The sequence below is a fragment of the Amphiprion ocellaris genome, chromosome 9 (assembly GCF_022539595.1).
Source record: "Amphiprion ocellaris isolate individual 3 ecotype Okinawa chromosome 9, ASM2253959v1, whole genome shotgun sequence".
NCBI classification, from domain to species: domain Eukaryota; kingdom Metazoa; phylum Chordata; class Actinopteri; family Pomacentridae; genus Amphiprion; species Amphiprion ocellaris.
In genome coordinates this window covers 30,734,341-30,747,339 of record NC_072774.1, presented here as the reverse complement: position 1 = coordinate 30,747,339, position 12,999 = coordinate 30,734,341, and the positions used below count along the sequence as shown (strand labels likewise).

Below are 12,999 nucleotides of genomic sequence, written 5' to 3'. Positions count from 1 at the left end.
TTTTTTTTCCTCTGTAAAAACACAGTCAGAGCAGTTAAATGGGTAAAACTGTGCAATATCTAAACTGACAAAGCTGAGCTGCTCGGCACAGCATTTCATGGTTACAGACGTGCAGGTCCCAGTGGCACAGAAATAATTTAGACCTCTTCTTAATTACTTAATAAGCCTAATTAGTAACATTTCTGAGCAGCAGATTTGGCTGCAAGAGCGATGGAAATCAGAGGAATGTTAAGTCTATTTGTTATTTCATTTAAATCCTAATGGTAATGAAATTAGCGCATTATGATATAACCGAAACAAACCACGCAGGGATTGACCAAAGGGCTAATGCAGTTTTTGTGCGCCTGATAAACATTCAATTAAGTAGTGCGAAAGGAAGACAACAAAATCAGCAAAAGGACGAGAAAATCGGGTTTTGTTGGCTGCCGCAGTCATGTGTCACCTTCATCAAGTGTTTGTTGTTCTCACTCTTCGTTCATTTTTCATTAGTACGTTCCCAGATGTGATGGAGAGGTGCGTGAAACTGACTGGGCGTCTGCTGTGCTGTCGTCAGGATAGCTGAGGCGAGCCCACCAATCATGCGTTGGAGCTGCTGCAGCATTCTTGGCCACTTAATTAGAAGTTGTTGGTACCACAGAAGGTGTCACCAACCTTTTCAGGCGCTGAACAGATGGTGTCCCCTTTTTTTGAGGTCCTGCCAATGCCCACTCCGTGGCTCCTGGGAAAATGACCTAACTCACAGGCAGCTGCTTAGTGCGGCTTGAGTGATTCTTTACAGCCACTTTTATTGGGGGGACTTAGCAGGACGTACCACTGCAAACAAGGGGTGAGACTGCCGTAGCTAGGTCCCTGGGTAGCTGCAAAAATCTGTTTTGGTTGCATGCAGCATACCAGTTGTTAAAGCTGTGTTTTCAATGCCATGTGCAAATACGAAGCAAAGACCTCGACCCTGGAGATCCCGATGTCTCAGTGCTAGTTGGGTTTTGTATACACCTTCCTCTGCTTTTGGCAGATGGTGTGAATATCAACAGAGAAAGGACCTGGGAAGGCCCACAGAACAAAAAGTGAAAAGGGTTCCTCGACAGTTACAAAGAGGCCCCATGGAGAGGTGGGGGGGAGTGGCCTCCATCCTAATAGATAAAAAGAAGGAGGGAGTAAGAGTTTGCAAGGGCATTTGCCTTCGAGGAGTGAAAGTGGATGGAGAAAATGCGAGGGCCGCAGATTCGATATGTGAGGAGGCGGGGGGTCGGGGGGTTTAACATGCTTCGTGCTGCGTGGACAGAAGATCTGCTGTCACTCTGTAGTCGGCTTGGCTCAACCTCCCTCCAACCACGCAGGAGGTGGAGAAAGAACAAGTTGAAAATTGGATGACTGTGTTTTCTGACTAATTACTTGATATGCATTGCATTATGTGGGTTTTATCCTAAAGACATTTGAAGTATTTCCAGAAATCTCAATCACATTCTTTAAAGAAACTTCACAATTCCTGTGATCAGCAGTGTCACAAACCACAGCAAGTATGAATCCCGATCTACCCACATTTCTATTTCAAGAAATCCCAGGGCTACTCACAAGGTGTGCTGCTCTCTCACTTCCTTGCTGCTGATGAGAAAGCTGAAAAGGCTGGGGAGTCTTCTTGAAAAGCGCCTCAGCTCAGCTGTGCTGTTTCATTGACATGGCAGGGGACATAAAATCTGTCATTTCCATCATGTTCTATCATGGGTAAACCTGTTTCCTGCAGCTTTCTCTATCAGATATATGTCTGTGTGGGTTTACGGCCGTGGAGCTGGGGCAAGCCCGATCGATCTGAGCGAGCTATAGGATTTAATAGGTGCGCAGTTCTCGCTAAGGGGTGCGAGGTGGGGAGGGTATATTTAATCACTAAAAGGGAGCATGGTGTCAAGCCCTGGTCACCAACAGTTTGTTTTATGAGAAGTCTGGGTATCAGTTTTCTCTCCACTGTGAAATATCTTTGGTGATCTATTGTTATTACTGGTGTGTGAGTTTTATTTTTCCATTTTATAGGTAACTCAGGAAGATTATGTGACGCTGACATGCATCCAAATGTAGACAGTGAGTGTAACTACAAGACAAATGTGAATCTTCAACATTATTGAAGAATTATTTCTTGAAATTAACAAGTCTCCTTCATGCTTTAAAATACAGATTTCATATTAACAGTGCTTATATAATAGGCCACCTGGGGACTATTTCTTGATTTATGCATGAATTTGTTATTTTGAGAAGTATAATCGGATATATCTAATGTAACAGTTGTTATGGTCACCATTAAATTGATGCTCTACTAACATTCAAAGCATTTGAGCTAAAAGCAGTAGCAAACAAACAGAAGTGATCTGATGCTCACAAGGTGTTCCTGGTGACTTTAATATTTTGTTTATTTCAAGAGATTTCAACACTGAAAACCAAAATCCCATCTTAGTCCATTATAAAGTGCTGTTTTGTGTTTTTGCCATCTAATAACCCTTTTAACTGACTTGAACTTGGATTTTATTCCATTATCTCACTGAAACAACGTGCTTCTCTACTGTTTAACACCAGGAGAGCCCAGGTTGTCCTTCAGACAACATATTTTCTGTCTGTCTTTAGTGTCACCAGTCAAATTAAATGCCAAAACAAATCTTCCAAACAAGCCTCCGTGAGTTCAGATTATCTTGTAGTTTTTGACATTAAAATACAAAACTTTGAGCAACAAGACAGAAATGAGTTTGAATGGATCTTTTAATATTTATTAGGGAGAATCCACGATCACAGTTCCTTGTCATTAGTGCATTTTTGGTGACTTTGAACACACATTGATTACCAAATCAAAACACCTTTATCTTCAATCATAGCACATTTTGAACTTATTAGGAGCCATGTGAGCTGATGCTTCTGCAATCATTAGCCTCATCTTCTGCATTGAGCTGTTGTCAGTGATGTTTGGCTCCAAGTCTTCACAGCTTTCACAAACCCTGCAAATGACCTTGAACTTCTGCAGCACACCTCAACCCCACACACCCGTCTGCCTAATGCTATTATGTCGGGCCCTACATGCTAAAAGTCATTGGTGGTGATAGTGGCTGATTAGATTGTGTCCATTGATTGCACGGCGTGCCGTTGGGATGGGGACGATGTGGGCTGCAGCTCCTGCATCTCCTCCTCAGACACACTGACAGTGACAGAGACAGAGGAGATGGAGCCCCATGCAGGGCAGCAGATTGAGTTATTGATCAGCTCTCTCCTTTCTGCCTTCTCTGTCTCTCTCTCTCTGCTGCTCTGAGAGACCCCGTCATCAGGATAATGAATTTCACTTATTGCAGATTAACGACATAAGGTCTGGATGGTAATAATGGCAGAAATTAGCTCTTTGTCACCCCCTCTGAATTTCCGAGGAGGAGGGGCGATGAAGGTTGTTATGGCCCTGTTACTCTGTCTGAGGACTGTGATTTTAACAAAAAGGAAACGAAACGGAGAAAGTTCATGAAATGAAAGATTTGAGGGAGAAGTAAGGAGAGACTTATGAGGACTGTGATTTCAGCATCACTGAAGCAGTAGAGGAGAGTTCTGATGCAAGAAATTCAGTTTGATGGAGGAGGGTGAAGGAGACTTTTGAGAGGAAAAGACCACTGAATAGCAGTCTGCTCTGTGAAAAAGGGAGGGCAAAGAGGAAAGATGAGAGAGGATGATTCAAAAGAGACGTAAAGAGATGAGCGGTGAAGTGGAGAAGAGAGCATGATAGGCAGTGGTCATACAGTCACCAGGCAGTGACGCTGCTTAAGGGTCAGCCATTGTGTCTCCAGCACCAAGATTGAGGTGGTAAAGAATGAATAATGAGGCTTGATTACAGTCCGCGAGATGGCACATTGTTCAGAATCAATCCTCCAGGCAATTACAGCCGCACAAACAGCAGCCCTCAGCCTCAGCCTGGACAGAGCGGGAAGCGATTGTGTCAGAGGACAACATCATCTTCGTCAAAGACTTGTTGCCTCCTCATGCCGGAGCCATTAGCACTTACTCTGCTCCTGCAGCACATTCAGCCGCCCACATAAAAAGCCTCCAATTCACATGTGCGTTAAGATATAAGCGCAACACCAAGCTTGTGCTTACCATATACACAAACACAGGCACGTGCAGAGGGGTGGGGCAGAGGGGGCTGAAGCACCTGCCCCTTTGTCCCTTGATGCCCAAAGTGCCCTTTTGTCAAAGTTGTTTTTTTTATTTTATTTAATTTTATTTAATTTTGTTTTTTTTATTTGTAAGTGTGTGTGTGTGTGTGTGTGTGTGTGTGTGTGTGTGTGTGTGTGTGTGTGTGTGTGTGTGTGTGTGTGTGTGTAGAAGTATCTGAAGGCCAAAATAATAAATAAATAAAAAATTAATAATAATTCAGATCTACCCTCGGTCTGTCACATAATCTACGTAGACGTCCCTCACTGCCCTGAGGTGTCCTGATGTTCCCTGTAGCTCAGCGCTAGCGCTGCTAGTCTAGAAACCAGAGACCCGAGGGAGGACTTCAACAACTGATGGTGAGGATGTTTTGCAGCAGTAGTTGTTTGTGCACGGTGGCTTTACAGTATATGTCTTGAAAAGGTATGAAATTTAAAAACAATGGTGGCCACATCAGGGTTTGAACCACTGACCTTCCAATCAGCAGTCCAGAGACTTAACCATTGCACCACTGTTTCCATGTTACATTCTTAGTGAATATGGGTTTCTACAATTCAGCCAGATATTGCTGATATTGTAAGGTTTGTTTCTGTATGGTGTGTCAAATTCGTGCTCCATGTGCCCCCTTTTAACTTTGAGCACCTGCCCATCCAAAGGTCTCTGCACGGCCCTGCACAAACACACATAATAGAATGCCTCTTCCCTGTTTGTTGCAGGTATGGCTTTGGATTGCTGGATGCAGGGCTGATGGTGCAGCAGGCTGCACGCTTCCACACTGCTGCTCCACAGAGGAAGTGCACACAAGGAGTCACACTTCCCACCAGGTAAAAAAACCCAAAAACATATGGAATATTTATTTACCCACCATGCTTCTCATTTTCTGTTCATATTGCTACTTCTAATAATAAAACTGTTCACCTTTTAACACAAATAATAATTCAACTTATCTCCATCTATCCTGTCTACTATTTTCCATGCATCTGTATTCACAGTGTTTGAATATGTGATAAGCCCATAAGAAACAGGTTTTGCTATTGACTGACAGAAGTAATGACTTTTTATTGGTTAGAATCATTTCTCCAGGAGCCGGAGTCAGGGTGAACATCCAATCAGAGGCCTGCCATGGGAAGGCTAACGAGGTCAACACTCTGGAGCACGTCCAGGTTAGCTGGCAGGTTTTATGCAAAATTTAAAAGCATGAATGTACAGTATTGTTTTAAAAGCTACCTTTTCTAGGATTATTGTGATGATAAAATATGGGACAACATTTTTTCAGTATTCATTCTGGTTAGGTGCCATATAGGTGATTCTGGTAAATGGATTTTTTCACTTTCTAGCAAAGTAATCGATATTACTAGATATTGTATCCTCTCCAGTCCACAGTCATAAACAGCTTAGCTTAGCATTAAGAGCCTGGAAAGCAGCTTTCCTGGCTCTACTGGTAGGAATGAAAGACTGAAGTCACTTTAGTTTTTTAATTCCAAGTTATCCAGACATATATGGAGATAAAACATAAACAAATAAAGGAACACAGCAAGCAGTGATATCACCCTTGGTTTGCACTGGAGTCGATTCAAAGCCAGGAGAATATTTTTATTGACACCATCTTTTCTGGTTGGGGTCCAAATATGGGAAGCAGGTGAGGGTCACCTGAAACCTGATTGGAGCTCATAGTTAACGCGTACAGCATCATCAGTATGCTAGCTACCAGGAAAGGTGAATGACACACATTCTTCCTAACATTAAACCTGCAAGTAAAGGCATTAAAAATGTAAAGTGCATTTGCATACCAAAAAACTGGATGTCAGAATCCCTTGAGCATCTGTACAGTTAACTGAAGAACAAATGATAACTGTCGTTGAAACAAACTAAAGAATAACAAAGCTCGATGTGGAGCATTTATTAAATTCTCCACTGTAAAATTACAACAAAATAACAGTCATTATATCACAATTTAATCAAAACAATGAGCTTGTATCTTGAGTTCACCAGCAAACAACCCTTCTGGCCAACAAGCCAGTCATGCCCCCAAACATACCTCTCTTTGAGGCCAAATATCGACGTAATTATTGAGTCATTTTCAAAATGACCACCAACACAATGATCAAAAGAACTGAATTTAGCTACTGAAATCATAATGACTTGTTGAAAAATTTGTATTACATGGTATTTAAAGATATAACTTGATGCTTCTTGCATAGGGGCCAGAGGTTTTTTTTTCAAGCTAGCACCTAGTGGTCATCAGTGGTATTGCTTCCACATTGGGTTCATTTTCAAGCTGTAGCTGTTACTGCTTGTAATTAACAAAACTGATGTCACAAGTCATTAAGTGAACTTGAAAGGGACTAGCAGATGCATTTTGTTGCTTTTGCACGGAGGCAGGCTAGCTGTTTCCACCACCTTCCAGCCTTTTTGCTTGATGACAAACTAGCTAATGCTCCAGCTTTACACTGAGTTGGTATGAAATGATGGCAGATAAAACAGGTGTCAGTCTTCTCATCTAACTTATAGCTTGAAAGTGACAATGTTTGTTTCCCAAAATGTTGAACTACCCCTTTAAAACACAGAAAACTACAGAAAAGGTAACAAAGTCTTTTTTTTAGTACAGACAGATTGTTTCTTGTTGCCCTGTATTTTTGTTCTGCTGTAAATTTACAGCCCTTCAACGTTCCCCACTGCCCTTGACTAGATACAAGTCAAGTAAAGTGCATTCAAAACTTAACTTCTGCCAATGACCGGGGAAGCTTGAAGATGTTATACAAATTGTTTCCAGGTTTCTGTGTCATGTGCTTTATCTGAGAATAGAAGAGATAAAAAGGATCATACTGTGATGTGTAATGTGTTGGCTGTCGTTTGCAGAAAATGGCAAAACTGTGTTTTCTTAAGTACAGGCGCATACATACAAATGTGTTTATGTTTTATTGTGTCAGCAGGCATACATACTGTATGTGTCTGTCTGCACACATTTAAGTTTGTGTGAGTTATCTATGTTTGAGTGTGTGTACTTGCGAAAGAGTGAAGAGAGAGAAAGAGGGAGAGAGCGAGAGTGTGTCAGCATGTAAATTGAAAAGGCTTCATCTTTGCGGCTCTGCTCCCTGGCAGAAAGCGTGGGTCAGGCCATCGCTGCGAGGTGTGATTGATGGACGTGTTGCCGTGGTAACACGCAGTAAACAGGAGCGGGCTGTCAGTCTTTTTGCAGCTTGGCGGCTCTCTCTGCGATGTGCCATTGTCACACCAGATGTGCTGCTTGTGATGAACAGGGACAGGGAGGGTGTTTACTGGGAGCCGGTGGGGGTGTGGGGGGGTATGAGCTTATTTAAATCATTTAGCTAATATTCCCCTCAGCCATTTTTGTCAGTATATTGTTTTTCTTCCACTTTCTCTACCTGTTTTTCTTTGTCTTTATATTTGAGTGACTATGGACAGATCTTTGGATTTTCCTTCTGTGTGGCACATACTGTATCTCAAACAATACTGACTGGAGTAGGTTTTAAACTCCATGCACCGTCCATGTTAGCATTGCCTTGTTGTGTTTCCAGAATTACCCCAGTTGTTCATCCATCTGTCACATATATTATCTAAGATATCTATGATAATACCAGCAAACTGATATGAATAAGCTCTTTTTTTTACATATAAATGAGTTGTTCAACATTTAAACATTCAAAGAAATACACGTTTTCTTTCCTGCTGAGAATGAGATGAAAAGGTTACTGCTACTACGTTTTTGTCTTTTTAATATGATGCTACGGTGACGACATGGTTAGTTGGCATGACTTAAAGCTTTTTCCAAGGGTAGCGGAATCTGCCCAACAGCACTTTTAAAGCTCACTAATTAGCATGTTATCTCCTGTTTATTTACACAAATAAAAGTTGAAGTGCAAAAGCAACAATTTGCAGTGGGCACCTGGGCACAGTGGCTTCTTTTTGTCACCATAAGGTTGTCAAGCAAATAGCAAAAAAATAAAGTCACATTTAAATTTCATTTTTTAACATGTTTTTATACAGATTAAACACAAGCCAGTATTTAAAAGTTAAATGTAAGATATAACATATTAATTAATAAGGCTAATTAGCAGAGCCAGGCTAGCTTTTTCCACTTGTTTTCAGGCTTTAAGCTAACTTAAGCTAACTGGGCGTTGTGTTTAGCAGACATGGTATTATTTTTCTCAGCTCAGCTGCTTTCTAAAAATGTTTGACAGTTGTGTCAAGATAAAAAAAAAAACAAAGTAAGCAAACTTGAAACTAAAGAGTAGTCAGGAAAACTGGTCCTTTTTTCAGCTAATTATTAAACCTAATATTTTATTATTTTAAATGCTGTCGAGTCATTGCACTGTTGAAGGACAGCCATTCAGTTTCGTTGTACTTGTGCAATACAGACATTGGCACTTGATAAATAGCTGAAAGGTGCTATAGTTGAGAAGAGGTTGCACTAACTGTGAAAGATAACGCATTTATATGTTGATCTGTGTCTGTCCACCCACCTCCTCCTTTCTTTTTACCCTCTCTACCTTCCCCACCAACAACATCTTTGTTTACATCTCCCCTCTTTTTAATTTCTTGCCACCTGTCTCTCACCAGGTGAGGGTAGGTATCAGCGCTGTGTGTCGTGGTGACCTCTCCATAAGCCTGAAGTCTCCAGGTGGCACCACGTCACTGCTGTTGGATACGCGCCCCAATGACGCCTCCACTGCTGGCCTGAAGAACTGGACCCTGATGACGGTGCACTGTTGGGGGGAGCAGCCGCGAGGAATCTGGACCCTCCAGGTAAGAAAAAAAAGCTGCTGCCAACCATTGTGCAGCTACTCATTTTATGCCAAAGTATCTTTTTACTCCACCAAGGTACGCGGTGGAGTCATGTGACGATCGGCGTACGTTTTCCCGTCTGTCTGTCTGTCTGTCTGTTGGCAACATTACTCAAAAATGGATTTGGATGAAATTTTCAGGGAAGGTCAGAAATGACACAAGGACCAAGTGATTATATTTTGGCAGTGATGTGGCTTATAGCCTGGATCCATGGATTTGTTAAAGATTTCTGTATCATTGCCAGATAGCGTCACAGCGTCACTGTAACTATGACAACAAGTGAACACTACATCAGCTGCCTGCTGACGATCACATGATTGTGATCCTACTACAAATCCACCCCTGAGGACTTATCAGGACTTATCTGTTGGAAATGATACAAGGAACAACTGATAAACTTGTGGGGGTGTTTCTGAATCCCATCAATTCCCACCAGCTTCATATTTAGATCACGTGATTCGGTATCTGTACATAACGTACACATACATAACACACACCTGTGCTCAGCGCAAGGTCATTTTGTTTGTGGGTACATCTAAATTAAAAGGTCACATTCTATGTTGCCATGATTTCTGATGTTCCCTACTAATAAATAAACAAATGCTGCATTCCTAAAAAAAAAAAAAAATAGAATGCAGCATTTCTGAAAATGCCATATGGGGGAATGAACAGCCTTGACAGAGTACTCCACTCTCAGTGCTTTTCTAGTTAGCAAATGTTAGCATGCTAATCTAAGATGGTGAACATCCACATTATACTTAACAAACATCACAATATTTGTATTGTAACTGTGAGCATGTTTGCATGCTGATGTTAGCGTATTTTCGTTCTGCCTCACAGAAGTTATCCAGTCTTTTATACTTCTGGTTACTTTAAACTACTAAAAGTAGAAATTTTATTAAGTCTACATCTGCTTTGTTGTTTCTCCTGAATAGCAATGCTTTTCATGTGACTTTGAATTCTGTCAAGTCCTCTGTATCTGTCAAGTGGCAGCTAACAAAGATAATGAAATGTAGCAAAAAAATATCTTCTTGGCGTAGCTTATATACTAATTTTCAGATACTCTCCTGGATACCCTATTTCACATAGCTTCCCTTCATGATATAGAAATGATTTGCTCCGCTTCACATTGTCCTCTTCCAGTAGCTGCAGTGTATAGAAGTTTAAAAATAGCCCAGCCCGGCACAGCTCAGCTCAGCTTGGTTCAGTTCATTTTGCAATAGCAATGTGAATCATCCTCTACTTTCATCTCCGAGCTTCAGCCAAGCATGGCAATCTTCATTTTCCTCCCCGCACTCTTCTTTTCCTTTTTTTTTCCTCTCTCATAGATGTGCTGATGTTTGATATGGAGGAAGGAGCTAAAATGGAAGGGAAATTAAGACTGGAAGGTTAAGTAACCTTGGCCGGGTTTGACAGACACAATACTGCCGACATCTGATTAGAATCCATACCCACAGACAGTAGCGCGCTGAGGTCATTTACTGTATATATGTGTGGGTGGTAGCAGTAGAGGTTGGGGGGTGGGGGGTGGGGGTTTGCTGCACTGTGTAGGTATGTGTGTCCGTGTGTGTGCAAATAGGCATCAGTCCTTGTAAACAGTTGGAGGTTTCTAGAGAAAAAGCTGTGAAGATGAAAGACACCCACCCCCTGTCCTCAGTCACCTACCTCTTCCTGCAAACTCACACACACACAAACACACACACACACACTGTTTCTCTCTATCTCTACCTCTCTGTCTCGGTGTGTCTCCCACGTCCTGGTGCAGATTTACTGTCCCCTCTGTGACCAATTACCAGGGCCCAGTGTGTCGCAGAGATGGGGAGGAAGCACCGTGAAGCCGAGCCGCACAACGGCGCCGCTGCTCATTACTGGAGGGCCGAGACGAGTCACCACGATGCTCGCAACACGAATTAACACACGCATCTGACGTGCCGCATGCCTTAGCACACCACTAATCAGCACATACACACACACACCCACACACTGATTGGTTTTACGCTTGTTGTCAGCTCAGCCGTAGATCGGAGAGCAACATGTACACACACAATCCCAAATACAGGGCGCTGAACATAAGATGGAGTGCTGCCGCTCTTGAAGTCACCACAAAGATGAAGGACAGGACCTAAAAATGAACTTACCACAATATTTATTATGCATTAAGTAGCTTTGGAATTACATACATTACCAGATATTAAAGTTTAATTTCCTAGCTCTATGTTGTTATTCAAAGGTTTTTAACATTTTCCATGCTGCTACAAAAAAAAAAAAAATTGCCTCTGTCAAGCAGCCATGACAATTACATCTCACGGTGATACATAGAGAGAAACGGAGGACATACAGGACTAATAGAAAAGAGAGACCACAGAGAGTGAAGGGTAAACTACAAAATGGAGGCCCTGGGAAGAGACTTTAACTGGACTATCTGCTGGATCAGTGTTTAAAAACTCAAGGGCAGCAAAGGATGGGGGTGGATGGGGTGTTGGAGGGGAGTCTGTGGAGAGTCTATATTGATTCGTCATGATGACAATTGTCAAAGAGCGCTGTGGTTCTGCTGGAATAAAAGCAGGACTGAAGTGAAAAGGGAGCGAGTGTTATGGCTCGAGGCTCGGCTGACCTTCCAGCGCTGCGAAGGAGACGGGACCGCAGGGCTGGAAATCTCTCTCTCTCTCTCTCTCTCTCTTCTCATATCGGCTCTCCCCTGTGCTCGCTCTACCGCCATCTGTGGTGCCTCAGCTCAGCTCAGTGCTTTTACTGTTGATCAGAGACTACAGTGAAGGTAGTATTGCACAGTATAGAGAGTAAAAACACAGGCAGTGTACAGTAAACCAGGCGGTGCACGATTAACTATACAATTTGGAAACAATAATATATGATCATCAATATCTATGACAACAATTAGGGAGAATCCAAAAGCAGATCAAAGTAGATCAGGTTCAGTTTTATCCTCCCTGTGTCTCTCTATGTCTCCGACTCTGTAACTAGCTCCCTGTGTCTTTCATTTGTCTTACCTCCCCTCTCACATCCACATTCTGTTTCTCTGTTTTCCTTTCATCCTTTCTCTTTTAAGCAATCCTGTCATCATGCAGAGGTATCATTCTATAGGCAATGGTAAAATATGATCCTAACAAGCCATGAGCATTTCATATTTATGTCATTTTAAAGGTTTGGTTCATTCATAGTAGAAAAATATAATTTTTTCCACCTACCTCTAGCAATAGCCATCCACGCGAATAGTTGTGGTTTTATTCACCCTGATTTTAAGCTTCTGCTGTGATTTCCACCACGGTCCACCCCATAATCAGTGTCCCCTCTTTGCTGGACAATCAGCAGACGTCACTGTTTCCTACTGATGTCAATGTGATCTGTGAATTATCTAGAATCAAGGAGACACTTGGTATCGCTTGTAGATACTGTCACAGTCATTTTCTTTCATTATCTATCACTCTAAATCGACGCTTACCGTTCAGCATATGTGATGACTTTAATTTACTGACTGCTTCTGTTGAACTTAGAGATTCCTTCGAGCTTTAAATTAACTAGCAATTATAATGTCAGAAATTATGCTAAACATACAAATATCCTTGATTTTGTTAGTTTAAATCCTTAAAATCCAAATGTCTTCAGCCAGGGAGCATCTATCCTGGGTAAGTCAGTTTCAGGATGTATCACTTGAATGTTTTTTGCAAGTAAAAAAGCAACAGTATGCATGATGTGTCTATTAATAGGGGAAAGAGGAAGGATAGTAGAGTTATGGTTTATTGCGAGGGCGTTGACACAGAAAGGTTTTTACAGGGCAGATCTAGTGCATTTTTCCATCCAAGCTGTGATACAGTGTGGTGGTTTTAGATAACTAACTGTGCCTATTTTAGGAGATTTTGAAAAAAAAAAACAAGCAAATAGTAACAAAACACTACACTCAAACAGTTCTTTTGTATTATATAGCGTCGTTATAATGCTTTGATTCATGAGCAATATAACTTATCTGTAGTATGTGTCTAAATAAAATTTGCTGTCGTGATCAGTATT

The 12,999-nt window shown here is 41.7% G+C and overlaps 1 protein-coding gene across 1 annotated transcript in view; it reads left to right on the top strand.

The window, feature by feature from the left end:
* LOC111564532 (proprotein convertase subtilisin/kexin type 4-like) overlaps positions 1-12,999 on the top strand; it is a 207,130-nt gene that overhangs the window by 164,380 nt on the left and 29,751 nt on the right. Inside the window, exons 15-17 of the mRNA XM_055013942.1 lie at positions 4,884-4,991; positions 5,237-5,330; positions 8,749-8,934. Of these exons, the coding sequence (XP_054869917.1) occupies positions 4,884-4,991; positions 5,237-5,330; positions 8,749-8,934 (388 nt within the window). The remainder of the gene's footprint in view (positions 1-4,883; positions 4,992-5,236; positions 5,331-8,748; positions 8,935-12,999) is intronic.